Source organism: Leucoraja erinacea, chromosome 6 (genome assembly GCF_028641065.1).
Source record: "Leucoraja erinacea ecotype New England chromosome 6, Leri_hhj_1, whole genome shotgun sequence".
NCBI lineage: Eukaryota > Metazoa > Chordata > Chondrichthyes > Rajiformes > Rajidae > Leucoraja > Leucoraja erinaceus.
The window spans coordinates 44,578,444-44,597,083 of record NC_073382.1 but is presented as its reverse complement, the minus strand read 5'-3'; the positions used below and the strand labels follow the sequence as shown (position 1 = coordinate 44,597,083).

Below are 18,640 nucleotides of genomic sequence, written 5' to 3'. Positions count from 1 at the left end.
AGAAGATTTACAGGGATGTTGCCAGGAATCGATGGCCTATGCTAAAGGGCAGGTTAGGACTTTATTCTTTGGAGCGTAAGAGGCTAAGGGTGCTCATCGGGCACAATGTTACAGAAGCAATCTGCCAATTTCAAGACGGGAGGTGGGTTAATTGGGCAGGTAGATTGGAGTACATATGGACGTGGACATAATTTTGAACTGCAGTGCCCTCCATAATGGTTTGGACAAAGACCCATCATTTATATATTTGCCTCTGTACTCCACAATTTGAGATTTGTAATAGAAAAAAATCACATGTGGTTAAAGTGCACATTGTCAGATTTTAATAAAGGCCATTTTTATACATTTTGGTTTCACCATGTAGAAATTACAGCTGTGTTTATACGTAGTCCCCCCATTTCAGGGCACCATAATGTTTGGGACACAGCAGTATCATGTAAATAAAAGTAGTGTTTAGTATTTTGTTGCATATCTTTAACATGCAATTACTGCTTGAAGTCTGTGATTCATGGACATCACCAGTTGCTGGGTGTCTTCTCTGGTGATGCACTGCCAGGCCTGTATTGCAGCCATCTTTAGCTTATGCTTGTTTTGGGGGCTAACCCCCTTCAGTTTTCTCTTCAGCAAATAAACAGTATACTCAATTGGATTCAGATCGGGTGATTGATTTGGCCACTCAAGAATTGACCATTTTTTAGCCTTGAAAAACTCCTGTTGCTTTAGCAGTATTGTTGGGATCAGTCTTGTTGTAGGATGAACCGCCGGCCAATGTGTTTTGCGGCATTTGTTTGAACTTGAGCAGATAGGATGTGTCTATGCACTTCAGAATTCATTATGCTACTACCATCAGCAGTTGTATCATCAATGAAGATAAGTGAGCCAGTACCTTCAGCAGCCATACATGCCCAGGCCATAACACCCCCACCACCGCGTTTCACAGTTGAGGTGATATGCTGTGGATCTTGGGCAGTTCCTTCTCTCCTCCATTCTTTGCTCTTGCCATCACTCTGATATGTTAATCTTTGTCTCATCTGTCCACGACCTTTTTTCCAGAACTGTGGTTGCTCTTTTAAGTACTTCTTGGCAAACTATAACCTGGTCATCCTATTTTTGCGGCTAATCAGTGGTTTGCATCTTGCAGTGTAACCTCTGTATTCCTGTTTATGAAGTCTTCTGTGGACAGTGGTCATTGACAAATCCACACCTGACACCTGAAGAGTGTTTCTGATCTGTTGGACAGGTGTTTGGGGATTTTTTTTTATTATAGAGAGAATTCTTCTGTCATCAGCTGTGGAGGTCTTCCTTGGCCTGCCGGTCCCTTTGTGATTAGTAAGCTCACCAGTGCTCTCTTTCTTCTTAATGATGTTTCAAACAGTTGATTTTGGTCAGCCTAAGGTTTGGCTGATGTCTCTAACAGTTTTATTCTTGTTTCTCAGTCTCATAATGGCTTCTTTGGACTTTCATTGGCACAACTTTGGTCGTCATGTTGAAGAACGGCAATAAAAGTTTCCAAAGGTGATGGAAAGACTGGAGGGAAGACTGGGTGCTGAGAGCTCTTATACCTGCATTAAGGAGGCAATTAACACACCTGAGCAATTACAAAAGCCTGTGAAGCCGTGTCCCAAACATTATGGTGTCCTGAAATGGGGGGACTATGTATAAACACAGCTGTAATTTCTACATGGTGAAACCAAAATGTGTAAAAATACCCTTTAATATGATCTGCCAATGTGCACTTTAACCACATGTGTTTTTTTTTTCCTATTACAAATCTCAAATTGTGGAGTGCAGAGGCAAATAAATAAATGATGGGTCTTTGGCCCAAACATTATGGAGGGCTCTGTGTGTTGCTAAGGTGTGTTGTGTAGCTGGGTAATTGGCCAAGGATAGTTTGTGATCATAAATTTATTGCTTTAGAATTTACAGTGTTTCATCAAGGACATGGAGAAAAAGGTGGAGACTATTCTTGGAAGAAGTGGTGCTCCAAAGTTAAACAGAGACTCTGGTGACGTGCATACTCCCAACCAGAAGACACTCCTTGTTCCGGTTAGTGACACTTTGGTTTGTATAAATGCATTCCAAGAAATATTACAAGTAGAAATATTATAAGTAAATTTACATAAAATATTTCCAGTTAAATTTCCCCCGAAAATTCTTGTAGATGGGCGATGAGCTTAAAAAAATTCTATGATTGAAAACAATATTTGAAGCAAAATAAGTTATCGGGTATGTTACTAAATATGATTTGTTTTGAAATGCTACAATCTGGAGAACTAGATTAAAATGTGTTTCCTTTCAGTAATACATACAGGTGCACAACCTTTTATCCGGTGTTCCGGAAACCGAAAAACTCCGAAAACCGGCCATTTTTTCCAGATGTCATCTGCGCACCAAAGCTTGCGTTTTGCGCCAAACTTGACCCGAAACGACCCACGGTCAACCCAGGTCTGTACTACTGTAGCGGCTGCCTCCTCCCCGGAGACCGGGAGACGCTTAAACATCTGTAAATCATTGCTTAAATGTTAGTCAGTTAGTTTGGAGGGCTTTTATGTGAAGGGGGGGTGAAGGGGTAAACTTTAATTCTTAGTCCCCTACCTGGTCGGAGAGGCGGGGAGCAGTCAATGCCTTACCTCAAGGCCGAATGGCCTACTCCTGCACCTAATTTCTATGTTTCTATGTTTACCGGGTCAGTGCAGTAAGCTCCGCAGCGCTGTGACCGGTGGGGCTGCGGGCGGCGCCGGTTGTAGCTCCGACCCCGGCAACTCTACCCCTGGCTGCGAGGCGCTCCAAATCCAGCGCGGCCCGCGGCCGGACGCCCCAGCTCTGCGAATATTGGGAGTCGGCGGCGTTGCAGCGCTTGGACACCAGCGGGGAGTGGTCAATGCCTTACTGGGTCGCCGTGCGGCAAGCTCCGGAGCGCTGTGGCCGCCGACCCAACATTCGCGGAGCGTCGCTGGATTTGGAGCCGCGCAGCCAGGGGTAGAGTTGCCGGGGTCGGAGCTCCAACCGGCGTCGCCCGCGGCCGGACGGAGCCCCCAGCTCCGCGAGGTTGGGAGTCGCCGACCAGGTAGGGGACTAAGAATTAAAGTTTCCCCCTTCACCCCTACTCCACCACCACCACATAAAATCCCTCCAAACTAACTGACTAACATTTATGCAATGATTCTCCCGGTCTCTGGATGGAGGCAGCTGCTCAAGACTTTTCAAGCCGCCTGCGCTACCTACCTAATCTACGCTAAAAATCTTCCATTCGGAAATCCGAAAATGTCCGAAATCCGACAAGTGGCTGGTCCCAAGGCTTTCGGATAAAAGGTTGTGCACCTGTATTAGCTATTAATGCAAAAGCTACCAAATCTAATGGGGTCTCAACCCGAAACGTTACCAATCCATGTTCTCTAGTGATGCTGCGTGACCCAGAATTACTCCAGCACGTTGTGTCCTTTTGTGCAAACCAGCATCTGCAGTTCCTTGTTTCTACTAATTGTTGCTTTCTTGACTACTCGTACTTTCCAAAATCTGTAGGCCTAATTTAAGTAATCAAAATTGTATTTAGAAAATCAGGGAAATTGCTGAATTGGTTTTCTCGCCATGAAGTTGGGTTCATCTTGAGAATGTCAGAGCGATATCTGGTCTACTTGAAAACAAGATACTAATCAGATTCCACCATTTCCATCCCTTTGTTTTCACTACTTATCACATCCAGCCCTGATCACGACCTCACTCTTTTCTGCCACAATGGACACATCTGTCAATCAACCCCTCCACCCACCTATTACTTATCATTTGCCAGCTCTTGGCCACCCAGTGCCCTCAACTTTTGCTACCAGCAGTCTCCCCTCCACTCCATCAGTCTGAAGAAGGGTCCCAACCTGAAATACTGTATTTATTTATATCTGTCCCTACATTCTCCTGATGCTGTCAACACAATACAAGGCCTACGGGGCCCTGCTAAATCAATCAATAATTTATAGTGATTCTTCCATTGCACAATTGGAGACAGGATATCTACTCAAGACAAATTGCTGTGATTTAGGCTCTGACCTTGTGGTCCAAACCCGTGCATTGCTTGTTTCTCCTGTGTCCTGTTACTAGACAAAGTATGATATGTCTTTATGTTGAAAAGATACAGCCTCCTTGATGTTTAATGCTCCATATTAGATGGGCTTATTCCTAAAATGTGAACTGTTCTTATGTGGTTACATGATTACGTGTGTTTTGGAGCTCTATTGACTTTGGTTACTGCTGACAGCTGCCAATTTTGTCCAGCTACCAGCTAGCTTTTAATTATTTTCAAAGTTTTCTCTTCCATCTGCTTTGCAGTAAACTCCAGCAGCCATTGGAAAGGCCAATAGTTTATATTTCTAAACTGAGCAAAATATGGAAATTAATTTTATCACAAGAATACATAATTTATTTAATAGATATTATAAAATATTAAGTTCTAAACGGGCAAAGAAATTAAGAAGTGCACAAGAAACTAACTGGAGAATTGTTCTTATTAGGTTGTAGGATAGAAGGCAAAAGATTCTGCAAATTCTGCCAAATTACTTAACAGAAATCCTGTCATGGATTCAGTCATTGAAAATATATGAATGTTTTTTTTTTTTTCAATTTTGCCCTTTTGGTAGCTTGTTTCATCTAATGTTAAAAGAAAGCTACAGACACCAACTACAGAAAATGGATCCAAGTCTATGTTGTGCAGTGCAAAGATCACATCGGCCGATTCTGTTACAGAGCTCAAGAAGAAGAGGGTTAATCTTTTATCTCGAATTCCTTCTCCTGTTCCATTGCCTCAACTTTCCAATTGTATTTCACCATCTGTACGGAAAGATTTTCGACCACCCAGGAGTTGTGCCACACCACAAAGCGCTGAAGTTGTTCGAACCAGCAGTAATAACCTTGCTCAGGTATTATCTTTGAAAAAGACTGACATTGTCAAAACAGCTGATGATAATTGGGTTACAGATGAGGAACTTGCAATGATAGATACTCAAGCACTTCTTGAAGGTAAGGTAGATGGGCATGCTGAAAATGACAAAGAAAAACTTACAGGGGCACAAATCAGTTCAAAAGACCATACCTTATTACCCAAAAATGTTAAGAATTATCTTGGGACACAGATTTCCAAAATGGTTGAAGACAACTGGGTTACAGATGAAGAACTTGCAATGATAAATACACAAGCACTTTATGAAGAATGCGCTCATGGTAAGGACAACAGAAAGGTTGAAAAGTCCCAAGTTGTCCAAATGACAGAATTTACCTAAATGCTACAAACTGCTAATTATTTTAATAATGACCTTGGAAGCAAAGTTTCCCAAGTGGTTGAGCTTGTAAATGTCAATTGTGCAAGTTCTAGGTGTGAGTGTTGCACAAAACAAGAGAAAGGCACAAATTGTGGGTTCTAATAATCCTGCCCTTTGAAACAAACATTTGTCTTGAAACTGAACTTGAAACAGTTAGTGCTTCACCAGATAAAAGCCCATCTGTTGGATCAAAAGAAGACAAATGTAAAGCTAATACAACGCATTCAAGTAAAGTTATCAGCCAGTCGGAAAGTGATGAAATACCAGCAAGCAATAGTAATATTGAAGTATAAGTATATAGATATTTATAACAAATGGGATTATTATTAAAAGAAAACCTAAGGAAATAAGAAACTGATGGTGGCAAAAATATTTGATGTTGTACTGTTTACATTGCACTTGGACAGACACTTGTTCAGAGGGTGATTATTTGGATATAAGTTTAATCCATGCATTGTTGCTGCTCGCAATTAATATGTTTAGAAATTTTGTAAATTGAGTTATTTGTCAATGTAAGAATGACCACGGTTAAATAAACTTAATATATATATATTCTTCATGTGTGGGAATTATGTAATTAAACATTCTTGAATTGAGTGAATAGTATTCAATGTCTTAATTGCAGACACATTGATCTAGAAGATCCAATTCCGAAGCGCACACTGCTTGGCCTAATGACGATCCAAGTTAGAGCTACAAGTCTATTCCAATACAGATTGGAAGGGTTTTAGTGGATTATGGGCAAAGTACAGGCATATGGGACTATTCCAGTCAGCCAAAAATGCATTTTTTTCCACACTATACAGGTCTATGACTTGAAAGGGAAGCATGATGGTCCAGAAACTAAATTTGTAGCTAGTCACGGTTGGCTTAAAAGATTTAAGGTTTAAGTTTATTTTCATAATGCAAACTTTGTAACTTGAAGGATGCAAGATGATGCCAGAAATGTGGCAACTCTTGCATACTGCCTCAGTATAATCTACTATTTTTGCACTCTTGTATGTATAGTAAGATTTTACTGAATTGTAGGGGAAAAAAAAACAAATTTCACTGTATCTTCAATAAAGAACCATAGAAAATTGTGGCAAGGCTACTAGTGCTGATAAAGCAGCACAATTAATTTCAGATGTGTGGGAAATAAAATCATAGGTTGTTAAGACAGCATGACAAATCTTTAACATTGATGAATCATGACCTATCTGCAGAGAAAATGTCAGACTGCAAAACATCTTTTGCTTTTACTTGGGGCTAATTCATCCAGACTTTGCAGACTGAAACCATGGGAATCAGAAGTGACTGAATGTGACTTCATGGAGATTTTTCCACTAGTGTTGTTAAAATAGTTTATCTTAAAATAGTATTTGGCAACATAATTCCACATGGTAGGTAGAATATTTAAATATTGTAAATGTCAAAGCATTGATAAAGAAAAAAAGCAACAATATTTAAATATGAAAGCCCATCATGTTCCACTTTATCAGCATCTAAATTTAAAAAAAAAGTTTTTAAAGTGTCATCCCAAAGCTTTTGCCAATGTTAACATTAAGATAAGCCATTAGTAATTAGGTAGAGTTGAGAAATATATCAGAGCCTGACAGGTGAACACAGGTGAGGATAGATGGTTGGGTGGAGTTAAGTGACAAAGGCTAGAGCAAGGGTTCCCAGCTGGGGGTAAATATACCCACAGGGGGTACATTTTACCTACCCAGAGGGTAAATTTGTTGATTCTGGATTTGTACATATTTTGTCTCATTGACTGACTCTGTTTGTTTCTGGTATACTGGTATCTTTTCATAAATAAGTGAAATAACATTGTTATGTGCTATTAAAGTTTCCAGGGGTAAATGGGACAAAAAAGGTTGGGAACCCCTGGGCTAGAGGTAAGAAACGAAAGGGTCGTAGATAAGGAGGGAAGAGGAATCAAGTGTAAAGATAAGAGGGGGGGGGGGGGGGTTAGGCTTATTGTCACATGTACTGAGGTACAGTGAAAGCATGCTATTCAATCAGATACCATATATAAATACAATCGTCAAACTCAAGTACAATAGGTAGAACAACAGGGAAGAGAGTGCAGAATTTAGTTCTCAGCAATGTAGCACATCAGTTCCAATGTCTACAATGGGGTAGAGGTGAATCGGACAGTACCCTAACTTATGGAAGGACCATTCAGAAGCCCGATAGCAGAGGGGAAGAAGCTGTTCCTGAATCTCAGATTCAATTTTAATTTTGTTAATCTGTTGGTGTGCGCTTCCAAGGGATATATGTGGAAGGTGACCAAAGGGAAAATGGAGGCTTGTGGATGAGGGACAAGTGTACAGAGGAGAAAGGAGTGATGTGATGGATGAGACAGTGGGAGAAAATGGGTAGGCAGTGAAAAGAGATAGGGTATGTAGAACTTAAAAATGGCAAATTCAGTGTTCCTACTGATGGGCTGCAAGCCACGCAAGTGGAATATGAAGGGCCATGGATATCCAATTTGTGTATGGTCTCACTCTGGCAATGGAGGCAGTCAAGGATAGAAAGGTTGGTATGGAAATGAGGTAAAATGGTCAGTCTTTCCCCTAGGGTAAAGTAGTCCAAAACTAGAGGACAGGTTTAAGGTGAGGGGTGAGAGATTTATAAAAGATCTGAGGGCCAATTTCTTCTCCAAGAAGGTGATTCTTATATGGAACAGTGGATAGGTGCAAAATACAGCACAGTGATGCAGCTGGTTGAGCTGCTACCTCTCATAACACCGGAGGCCGAGGTTCAATCCTGACTGTGGGTGTTTGGAATCTGCATGTTCCTCCTGTGCCTGCGTGGTTCTCCTCCGGGTACTCTGGTTTTCTGCCACATCCCAAAGATGTGCAGATTTGCAGGCCTGTGTAAATCACCCCTTGTCATAGAGCACAAAATGAAGCCCTTTGGCCCAGCTAGCTCCTGCTGACCAATACATCTATACTCATTCTGTCTGCCCACATTTGGCCCATATCCCTTTAAATCTTTCCTATTCATGTCTTCAGACTGTAGAAGGGTTCCAACCCCAAACATCACCCATGACTCCAAGTCGTTGTCACCATATGATTTTCTAGTACTAATTTGAGAATTGCACTTAAACATTCCTGCCTTTGCAGATGGTTAATTGTTATTCTGAATTCTCAGTGTCTTCTCCCCGGAAAATATCCAGGAAATTCTCAACATCCCTGTTGCTCCATGGTGACATTTCATCACAAAATCTGCAGCATGTGCAAAATCTTCTGAAATGTATTTGCTAATCAAAAATTGACAGATTTAAAATAATTTTTTCCCAAACCCCATGATATTGACATCAATTTAATCGGAAAGGACTGCATCTTTACAACTGCAGAAAACTAAAGTTTTCAATGATATCTGAACACTATTCTAAAGAAAATGGGAGTTCGAATAGAAATAACTTACTAAGTGCCCAGCAAAAATACAAAATCAATTATTTTATTACAATTTTGCACAAAACAATATAAAACGTACTTACATACATAGTGGTAAACATTTTAAAATCAATTAAATAGGAAATTGCTTCAAAATCACCAATAGGCTTCAATGTCATTAAAACCCAAGTGGCTCACTAAAGTCCTTTATGGAATGGAAACCTGATGTAATACTAGATATGATTAACTGCCCTCTGGCCTACCACACTATTCAACTGTATGAAACTGCTACAAAACATTGCAGTAGATGAATACTACTTACCATCTGCTACTCGGGGCAATGGGAATTGGGCAATAAATGCCAGCATTACCAGTGATGCCAACACCCCCAAGAGTATATTAAAAATAATTGTAGATACAATGTCCATCTACACTTGAGGAAATAAAAGTGTTTGACTTTTATATCCTTAAATTCAATTATTTAAAATGTTAAAAATAATTAAAAAGACTGATTTATATCATCACAAATTATCATATGTAGCTGCAATTTACAAATATTGATACAAAAATAGCTGCTGGAATATTTGGAGTAGATGTCTGCAGTAATAGCTCCTGGTTCAAGCTTTGACCAGCAAAAGACTTAGCAAAAATGCATTTGACAAAATCACTATTGAATAAAGTTTGTTGGTCACATTTCTAAGACCTTTAGTACAATACCCTTTTCTATGCTAAAATGTTAACATTTAAAAAAAGAAAATTTAGTTTAAAAGCAAGTTTTCTTCCATTCTGATTAAAATGCAATTATCAATCTTTAGGAATTGTCCTGGACTTGCCGAACTAGCATTATTCCACCATGTGCTAAGCTCGTCATTGTTCGCTCCTCTTCTGAAAGCAATCAGTTGGCAACTTTGCATCAGTTATGGTGGACTCTCTTCTCTGCACGCAGTACTCTGTCAATCGTGATGTTCCTCTCATACCGTTCTTTCATCCGTTCAATTCTCTCTCTTGGAACACCATGAGTATTTATTCTGCACATATTCAAAAAATGTATAAAACCACGCTATCCACTATAAACTTGAAGAGTAATGAACAAGTTCATTAATCATTATATCAAAACTCAGATGATCGCAAAAACCAACCATATTAAATTTCCTCAATAGAAATTCAATCACCGTTGTGTTAAATTTCCTAGCTAGAAGGGTCTTGACCCGAAAAGTCACCCATTCCTTCTCTTCAGAGATGCTGCCTGTCCTGCTGAGTTACTAAACCAGCATTTTGTGTCTACCTAAGCATGTAATATCTCTACAATTCATGCAACAACAGAGGATTACTGGTTTATCACGTCATCCTTCAGGTAAGATGTTAAATACTTATGAACATACAATATTTCAGTGGCGATGACATTGGGCAGCATCCTGGAGTTTGACAGATGAGATACCACCATGGAAAATTGCAAAACTTAACACAATTAATTTCATGAACACTGCCAAATCCCATGTGCTTTTATTTTTGCAAGCCAATTTCTTTTAGAACTGCAAAGGGCTTCTTAAAATTCAAATACAGCACATCCTCAGGTTTGCCCGTAGCTATTCTACCAGTTATAACTTTAAATAAACCCCAGTAGATTTATCAAACACTAATCCAATGTTTTGATTCTCCCCACATTCTCATGTATTCCTCCCACATTCTACCAATTGGGATAATTTACAATGGCCAATTAATCTACCACCCAGCACGTCTTTACGATGTGTGAGGGAACTGGGACACCAAGAGTAAACCCACAGTCACAGGGGGAGCATACAAACTACACACAGACAGCAGCCAAGGTCAGGATTGAACCGGGTTTGGGGGGGGGGGGGGGTCTACCACAAGTAGCTGTGCCACTATGCTGCTAAAATAAATAAACAAATGTGGATAAATAATTTAAGAGTTTGAAGGTTTGTTTCAACTAAAAATATTAAATAAAAATGTAAACCTAAATGCAGAGAACATGATTAGGACATTTTTAGATTATGCAAAAAGTAGCCTTATAGTTAATAGCATAAATAATTATGTGGACTTCAGGAATATATCAACAAATTAATTAAATCAGCAAAAAAAATTAGCAAATTTAAAAGACACTTGGACAGTACATGGATAGGAAAGGTTTAGAGGGATATGGGCCAAACATAGCAGGTGGAACTAGCTAAGAAGAGGCATTTTGGTCGGCATGTGCAAGTTGGGCTGAAGGTCCCGTTTCCATGCTGGATGACTTTATAAATTGAATTCAGGGACTTGCATTTAGGAAGTGCAAACAATGCAAGGGACAAATAAACAGTCCAGAATAATACACCCTGAGAAGAGTGGCCTTGGATTACATACCGATTCTTAAAGGTAGCAGGAGAGATAAGATAATTGAAAGTATAGAACAAGAGCAAGAGATTAACCAGAATGTTTGTTGGGATGGAATGTTTCAGTTATACGGAGACAGGCCGCGTTTGTTTTCGATGGAACGGAGCTGACTGCATGATGGCTTGATAACAATATGTAAAATTCTGAGGAGCATAAACAAGGTAGATAGTAGAAAGCCTTGATTAGTACAAGTGTAAGAGGTTATGGGGAGAAGGCAGGAGAATGGGATTAGGGGGGAGAGATAGATCAGCCATGATTGAATGGCAGAGTAGACATGGTGGGCCAAATAGCCTAATGTCTAGCAGCTTGTACCATACACACACCACCCTTCGTGTGAAAAAGTTACCCCTCAGATTCCTATTAAATCTTTTCCCCATCACCTTAAATCTATGTCCTGCGGTCCTCGATTCACATACTCAGGGCAAGAAACTCTATGCATCTACTCGATCTATTCCTATCATGATTTTGTACACCTCTATAAGATCACGCCTCATCCTCCTGCGTTCGAAGAAATAGAGACCCAGTCTACTCAACCTCATCCTATGGCCCAGAACATCTAGTCCTGGCAACATCCTCGTAAATCTTCTCTGTACCCTTTCCAGCTTGACAACATTATTCCTATCATTTATTTTTAAAAGGAAACCATGGGGAGATTTAACAATGGCACATAAAAATGATATGTCTAAAGGGATGGTTTAGAATCATCATCCTGTGCAAAAAAAATAAAATAACCAGAGGTCACAAAAATTAGGTTAAAAAATGAGAGAAGAACTGAGAGAAAACAAATCATTGTTGCTTGAATGCTGGGAGTTTGTAAGTCATCCAATAATTGCATTACTGAAGAAAAATAAATTCATGGCAGGAAATAAGTACCTTAAGAATCACTTGATGTGTTGTAACCTACATTGCTACCTACAGAATGATTAATCACCTTTCTTTTTAAACCACTAGTTGCCATAACCTTTTCTGCGTAGATATGATGGGCCAAATAGCAGAACATTCTATGATTCTGTGACAGCATGACATAAAAGCTAAATATTAAAAAATAGTTGAGCAGGACGAAAAAATGTTGAAACGTTAATTACAACTGTTAGAACAGATAATGGGAGAATATTATAGAAATATTTGTAAATTGAAAGGGAGACAACAGGTAAAGTAGACAGCTTCAACAATCTGGAGCAAAAATCCATTGATTCAAGATTATATGCAAAAAGATTAAAACAAATAAACCATGATACATATAATTATAGGATGGTGGAATTCATTCCTAAAACTAGTGCCTATGACTAAATTTAAAAAAAAAACCTTTTCTGGACACAATGATGCAGACCTCTTTAGAAGATATAACCAGATTCTATAGATGATGACATTAACTTTGATAACTTTATGTCCTTCCTCTGTGCATTATAAAAACTTGGAATTGTCTGTGCTATTTTCATATAACACAAGTGCTATTCTGACACGTGAAGTGATCAAAAGCGTTAAACCTGGTCAGTTTTCTAACATCAAATTTCCACGGTGTGTCTGGTTCTCTGAATTTCACCTCATAACCGTTCTGTTGTGCCTGTTGATGACAAAACATTAATCCTAGGTTTAAAATCTAGAGAACTAATCTAATACTGAATTTTAGTCACATTTCCACCTAAAATATGTTTTAAAAAATCAATTTGAAAAGAAAATAATTTATATTTTGATTTTTTCTGTTGCATGTTATTGCTCACACTGCAATGTAATACACTTGCCAGGAAATAACCAACAAACACAGAAAAAGTAATATGCTTGAATTACACTGTCATGACTTCATACAGTTCCACGAGACCCTTATGCAATAACCAGCTATAACGTCTCAATTACAAGAGCTGAATACAGAAATAAATAACTACATCTATAAACTATTTTGCATTACCCCTCTACAGTTGAACACTTATGTTTTATTGAATTTTACTATCTTGAAAGTATTTCAGAATTTAAGTTGCTCAAAGTAGTGCCTTAACTTGTTATTGTACAAAATATCAGCACTTGTTTTAAAATGCTCCCAACCACGTCAAGTTGTGATACTAGACAAAGTTTGATTCTTATTGTTGAGGTTCTGAAAAGTGGAAGCTCCTTGTGCCAGTCAAGGTGCCAGTCAAGGTGCCAGGGGAGGTGCAGAACCTGGCTGACTGGTGCTCAGATAACATCCTGTCCCTAAACACCTCCAAGACCAAGGAGCTGATTATCAACTTCAGAAGGACACATAATGGGGAATACGCTCCAATCTAGTGTGGAGTGTCCAGGTTTAAGTTTCTGGGCACACACATTTCAGAGGACCTCACATGGTCCACCAACACCGCTGCGCTGGTCAAGAAGGCGCAGCAACGACTGTTCTTCCTGAGAACACTGAAAAAGACTGGTCTGCCCCAACAGCTGCTGACAACCTTCTACCGCTGCACCACAGAGAGCATCCTAACATATGGCATCTCTGTGTAGTATCTCAGCGGAAAGGAGAGCTCTTCAGCTGGGTGTCCACAGAGCGCAGAAGATAATTGGGACACAGCTACCAGCCTTGGAGGGCATCTACAATACACGGTGCCTCAGGAAGGCCATCAGCATTCACAAAGACTCCTCACACCCTTTCAATAGTCTGTTTGAACTTCTACCATCCGGCAGACGTTACAAGGCCTTCTACGCCCGCACCTTCAGACTTAGGAACAGCTTCATCCCCAGAGCTATAGCTGCTCTGAACCAGCCCTGCCGAGTCCCCCCCATCCCCCCCTCCCCCATGAACTGTCTCCCTCGGGTGGTCATGTCGCACATCAACCCGGCACAGACCTATTTGCACTTTATACTGCTTTAACTTTTTTCAAATCTGGTCTCTCTGGGTGTCTAAATTTTTAGCTAATTAAGTTATTACATCGGATGGAAGCTGCATACCAAATCTCGTTGTACCTCTGCAATGACAATAAAATATATTATTATTATTATTTGGACCTGGGTGGTTGTAGAACAAGCCTGGCTCATTAAAAAAAACTTGATAGTTAACTAAATTAGATCCCATGGCTTAGCCAGCTATCAAAGCCATCAAAACAAAATTCTAAATGTGTTCAAAAAGAATCCAAACATTAAAAAAGTAGAATGCCTAAACAATATTGAAATATACTTAAAATAGAACTTAAATATACTCAGAAAAATTAAATATTTAAAGAAACTAATGTAACCTACATAAAAGTTAATTAGCTCAGCCCCGATCCCGAAATCTAACCTATTACTGTTAGACTTGGGAATTGGTGTGATATTACACCGACAGCTAGATTTCATGATGAAATCCAAAGTTGGAGCACATTGTCAGAAAATGTAGCAAACAACTTTGAGACTGTCACACCAAATCTATTAGTTGTGAGGGAAAAAGTCAGTTATGTAAAAAATTCAAACCAACACATTAAAAAAAGTGGTCCTTACAAATTCAAGAAATAATTAAGGTTAATTGCAATAATTAAATTTTTAAGCAAACATTCCCATTACTAAAATATAATGTCAAAGATTGCTGTAAATAAGGATAAAACTGGAATTAACAAAGAGAAAGAAGTCACATTTAGAGGGCACAATTGTGCAAATCACAAACACTAAAAACATTCAGTAATAAGCACAGTATATCAGTCAACATTACATTGAAATTAATTGAAATCTGGATTGTACCATAACCACATATGGTTTCATTTCCCACGCTTGAATGTTGGTATTGTCTATAATAATTGGAGATTTCCATTGTCTCATGGCCGACTTGGCTGAAAACAGATGCATTGTACAAATGGATTAGGGATTGTATTGTAAACTTGGAGCTTTTCCAAATGTAACAATCAAAAAAGAAATCCAAGATGCCAAATTTCAGTATTCACCTCTTTCATGGTTCCATTCATGAGCTTCATCAAGTAAGTACTTCTGAAATAAATATGACCCATCTTGTCTGATGAAATAATCATCCGTACTCAAGATCACTGCACCACGAAACTGCCATTTAAGATTCCTGGTTGAACAAAAAAATGGTTGGGGGGGGGGGGGGGGCAGGGAGAGGAGAGCGTAAGGAGACAGAGGCAGAGAGAGAAAGAAAGAGAAATAAATTAGAAGAATGCTGCATAAACCTGCTTCCTTGATGGTTTGTCGTATTAGACAGACTGAGCAACGTGTCTGCTCTACTTAACATTTGAAACTGGAAATGCCGGCTTACCAGCTGTGTTCAACTTGACCATGGGCACTGGGAGGGCCCAGACCTGCTGGAATGCACAATCCTATGCTACTGACATCATCTCACCCGCAAGCAAGGCAGCTAATCAAAAATTGTCGACCCATCTCACTACGATGTAGTTTACAAGATTCTGTGCAAATCTGCTCTGTGACAGGTGATCCAGCTGCACCACACACAGCAGGAAAATCTGTCAGCCTTCTGCTGCTCAGGGATACCACCATTCATTCACATGTCAGCCAGAGGGTGCTTACACGTCAGGTCAGCGTTGACTACGGGAAAGACTTGACAAAATATCACATACGAGTACAAGAGATGCATTCGGAGCCAGTATCAGTACGAGTGTAGAACACCGAAGGTAGACACAAAATGCTGGAGTAACTCAGCGAGACAGGCAGCATCTCTGGAGAAAACGTTTCAGGTCGAGACCCTTCTTCTTCAGATTGAGAGCCAGTGGAGGGGGAGATTAGTGATATGGTAGGGTAAGGTATGTAAACGACAGCTCAAAGCAGACTATGATCAAGAAAATATAAAATGATTCATTGTTAGCTATGGGGAAGGTGACAAGGAGGCACACAGGACAGAGAAACTAGTCTGAGAACTAGGGTGGGGTGGGATGGAGAGAGAAAACAAGGGCTACTTGAAGTTAGAGAAGTAAACTCTACCGCTGGGTTGTAAGCTGCCCAAGCGAAATACGAGGTGCTGTTCTTCCAATTTGTGTTGGGCCTCCGACAGTGGAGGAGGCCCAGGGCAGAAAGGTCAGCATGGGAATGGGACCCCTAAGGTTAAAGGTCAGAGGGGAAATATTTAATAGAAACTTAAAGGGCAACTTTTTTACTCAGAGAGTGGTGGGTAACGAGCTGCCCAGAGGTAGTTGAGGCAAATACTACAACAACATAAGACATTTAGACATGTACATGGGTAGGAAAGGTTTAGAGCGATATGGGCCAAATGGGGCATCGCGGTCAGCATGGATGAGTTTGGCCGAAGGGCCCGTTCCCGTGCTGTATATATTATTGCGCATTCCCCACCATGGTTTTCCTCGTGATTCCAGCAGCCGCGGTTCCCGGTGACTCTGCGGTTGTTGGAGCCGTGGCCGCCGGTCCCCCCCCCATGGCCGGAGCAGCCTCACAGGCCCCGGGTCAACATGCGGAGACAAACAAACCAACCTGGCCAGCGTGGACTTGCCCGAGCCAGGAAGCCCTCTCAGCAAGTACACACACTTGGCCTTACGCGGGCAGCGTGGCCGCGCTCTCCCGCCTCGGCCGGCGCCGTGAGGCTGCAGACTCAGCTGCTGCAGGGAGAACGCCAGGCGATCAGCCGCCATGTCAACGGCCGCCTGCCCGCCCGCCCGCGGCACGTGACCCACACACCACCTGACCCGCCCCGCCCCACGTGATGGTGCCGCGCCCACGTTCCTCCACAACACGTGTCGAGCGCTGCGGCCAATGTTACACTGCGGTAGAATCACTGCTAGTCCACCGGTGTTCTTGACAGAAGACCCAAGTGTTTTATTCCATAGCTCCCGAAACGGAACTATGAAATTCTCACTTGCAACCGATATGCAGATAGTTGGTGCCTGATTAATGCGGAAGGTTACATGGAAATAGTTTTCTTTGTCGCGGAAACTGTTTAAATCCAAGATGTTTAAGGAACTGCAGATGCTGGAAAATCGAAGGTAGACAAAAATGCTGGAGGAACTCAGCGGGTGAGGCAGCATCTATGTAGCGAAGGAAATAGGCAACGTTTCGGGTCGAGACCCTTCTTCAGTCAGTCGGATTTCGACCCGAAATGTTGCCTATTTCCTTCGCTCCATAGATGCTGCTTCACCCGCTGAGTTTCTCCAACATTTTTGTCTACCTTAAATCCAATACATCTTTTTTCCCCTGCCTTATCAGTTTCCAAACTCTTAGAATTGACTGCCTTAGGGAACTGTACCTCCGCAGTCTGTATAATTGGCAGTCTCTTCCCATGAAAGGGTACATTTTTGCGAAGGATCCCAACCCCAAATGTCACCTAGCAATTTTCTCCAGAGCTGCTGCCCGACACGCAGTTATTCCAGCATGTTGTATGTATCTTTGTGATAAATCAACATTTGTAGTTCCTTTGCATGACAGATTTACAAGGATGTTCCCAGGGTAATAGTCCCTTAGCTATAGGGAGAAGTGGGAACAAGGTACCCAAGAGAGGGTAGTTGAGATAGGTGTTATTACTATATTTAAAAGACATATGGACGGTCTGAAGAAGGGTCTCGACCAGAAACGTCACCATAGATGCTGCCTCACCCGCTGAGTTTTTGTGTCTACCTTGGACAGTTACCAGGATAGGATTAGAGGGAAATGGGCTACTTGAATAAATGGGGCATCTTGGTCAGCTTGGGCCAAAGGGTCTGCTTCCGTGCCTTACGGCACTTTTTTCAAGGCTTTTAAGATTTTAATCACGTTGCATCTCCTTTCCTTGTCCAACTAGCCGAGTGGATAAGGGGAAGAATGGTAGTAAAGATAAAAGTAGGAAAATGAAGTTATAAAGCTGAACAATATTAAAAATATGATTTATGATTTGAAATTTCTCATCCCATTGGGCAGCAAAAATAATGCTTACTTTTCACGTCTGGAACTACTGCAACTATCTTCCAATATAAATCCACAAACACACTTAAATTTATTTGTACAAAATGTATATTCCCATTTAGCAGAACATTTACAATGCTTTGAGTGAATGTTCTACTCTCATTTTAATTGACAACTCCTTAGAGTTAATACAATTTTTAAAACAAATTTTTGTACAAAAATGAAATCAATCTTATTATATTTCTAACTTACACTTCTCTTTACATACATAAATGAATGCCAATTATGAAAGATTCTTCACCGCAATTATATCAAAATTTAAAGCCTTGTAAACTGCAATGAATGATATGGTAATGGAAAACGTCAGTAAATAACTTATGACTTCAATATAACTATTGTGGAGATGTCCACAACCATCAGGAATTCTAATTGTATCAACCCACCTGGTAACCTGAAATCTGTGTCAATGCTTTTCAGTGACAGCGCCAGTCAAAAAATATATAAATCCAAAAGCCAACTTGATTAACTTGGGAAAACCATTATGTTTCATACATCCTTTAGCATTAAAGCAGATAAAAAATTCACTGTTCTAAATATTTACAATAATTCATATTTTCACTTTCAAATGTGCAACTGCATTTATAGATACTCTCAAAATGTTCATTTTCAAATACGATAAGGGACATTTAGCTATTTTTACCAGTGGCCTTGAGGACTACAGTATCATAAAAGAGCTGAAAAGGTGAAATTTCTAGTATTTTGCTTTGA

General features: G+C 40.3%; 2 protein-coding genes across 2 annotated transcripts in view; one reads left to right on the top strand and one right to left on the bottom strand.

Moving 5' to 3' along the window:
- The window catches only part of brca2 (BRCA2 DNA repair associated), a 71,126-nt gene extending 65,168 nt beyond the window's left edge, over positions 1-5,958 (top strand). Inside the window, 2 exon segments of the mRNA XM_055636859.1 lie at positions 1,918-2,046; positions 4,629-5,958. Coding sequence (XP_055492834.1) covers positions 1,918-2,046; positions 4,629-5,267 — 768 coding nt within the window. The 3' untranslated portion in view covers positions 5,268-5,958.
- A 2,782-nt stretch (positions 5,959-8,740) lies between these two features.
- Positions 8,741-16,673, bottom strand: n4bp2l2 (NEDD4 binding protein 2-like 2). Its single transcript, XM_055636858.1, has 5 exons — positions 16,472-16,673; positions 14,959-15,086; positions 14,759-14,847; positions 12,571-12,647; positions 8,741-9,720 (listed from the first exon to the last, which is right to left on the bottom strand). Exons 1-5 carry the CDS (start codon positions 16,627-16,629, stop codon positions 9,606-9,608), a joined length of 567 nt encoding a protein of 188 aa, XP_055492833.1. The 5' UTR covers positions 16,630-16,673; the 3' UTR covers positions 8,741-9,605.
- Positions 16,674-18,640: the final 1,967 nt, after the last annotated feature.

Excerpts from the sequence above, each read along its gene's own strand:
- n4bp2l2 (XM_055636858.1), bottom strand. The coding sequence starts at position 16,629 with ATGGCGGCTGATCGCCTGGCGTTCTCCCTGCAGCAGCTGAGTCTGCAG. Across the intron at positions 15,087-16,471 it reads GGCAAGTCCACGCTGGCCAG|GAATCTTAAATGGCAGTTTC; the intron begins GTTGGTTTGTTT and ends TTGTTCAACCAG. Across the intron at positions 14,848-14,958 it reads TGAATGGAACCATGAAAGAG|CCAAGTCGGCCATGAGACAA; the intron begins GTGAATACTGAA and ends ATCTGTTTTCAG.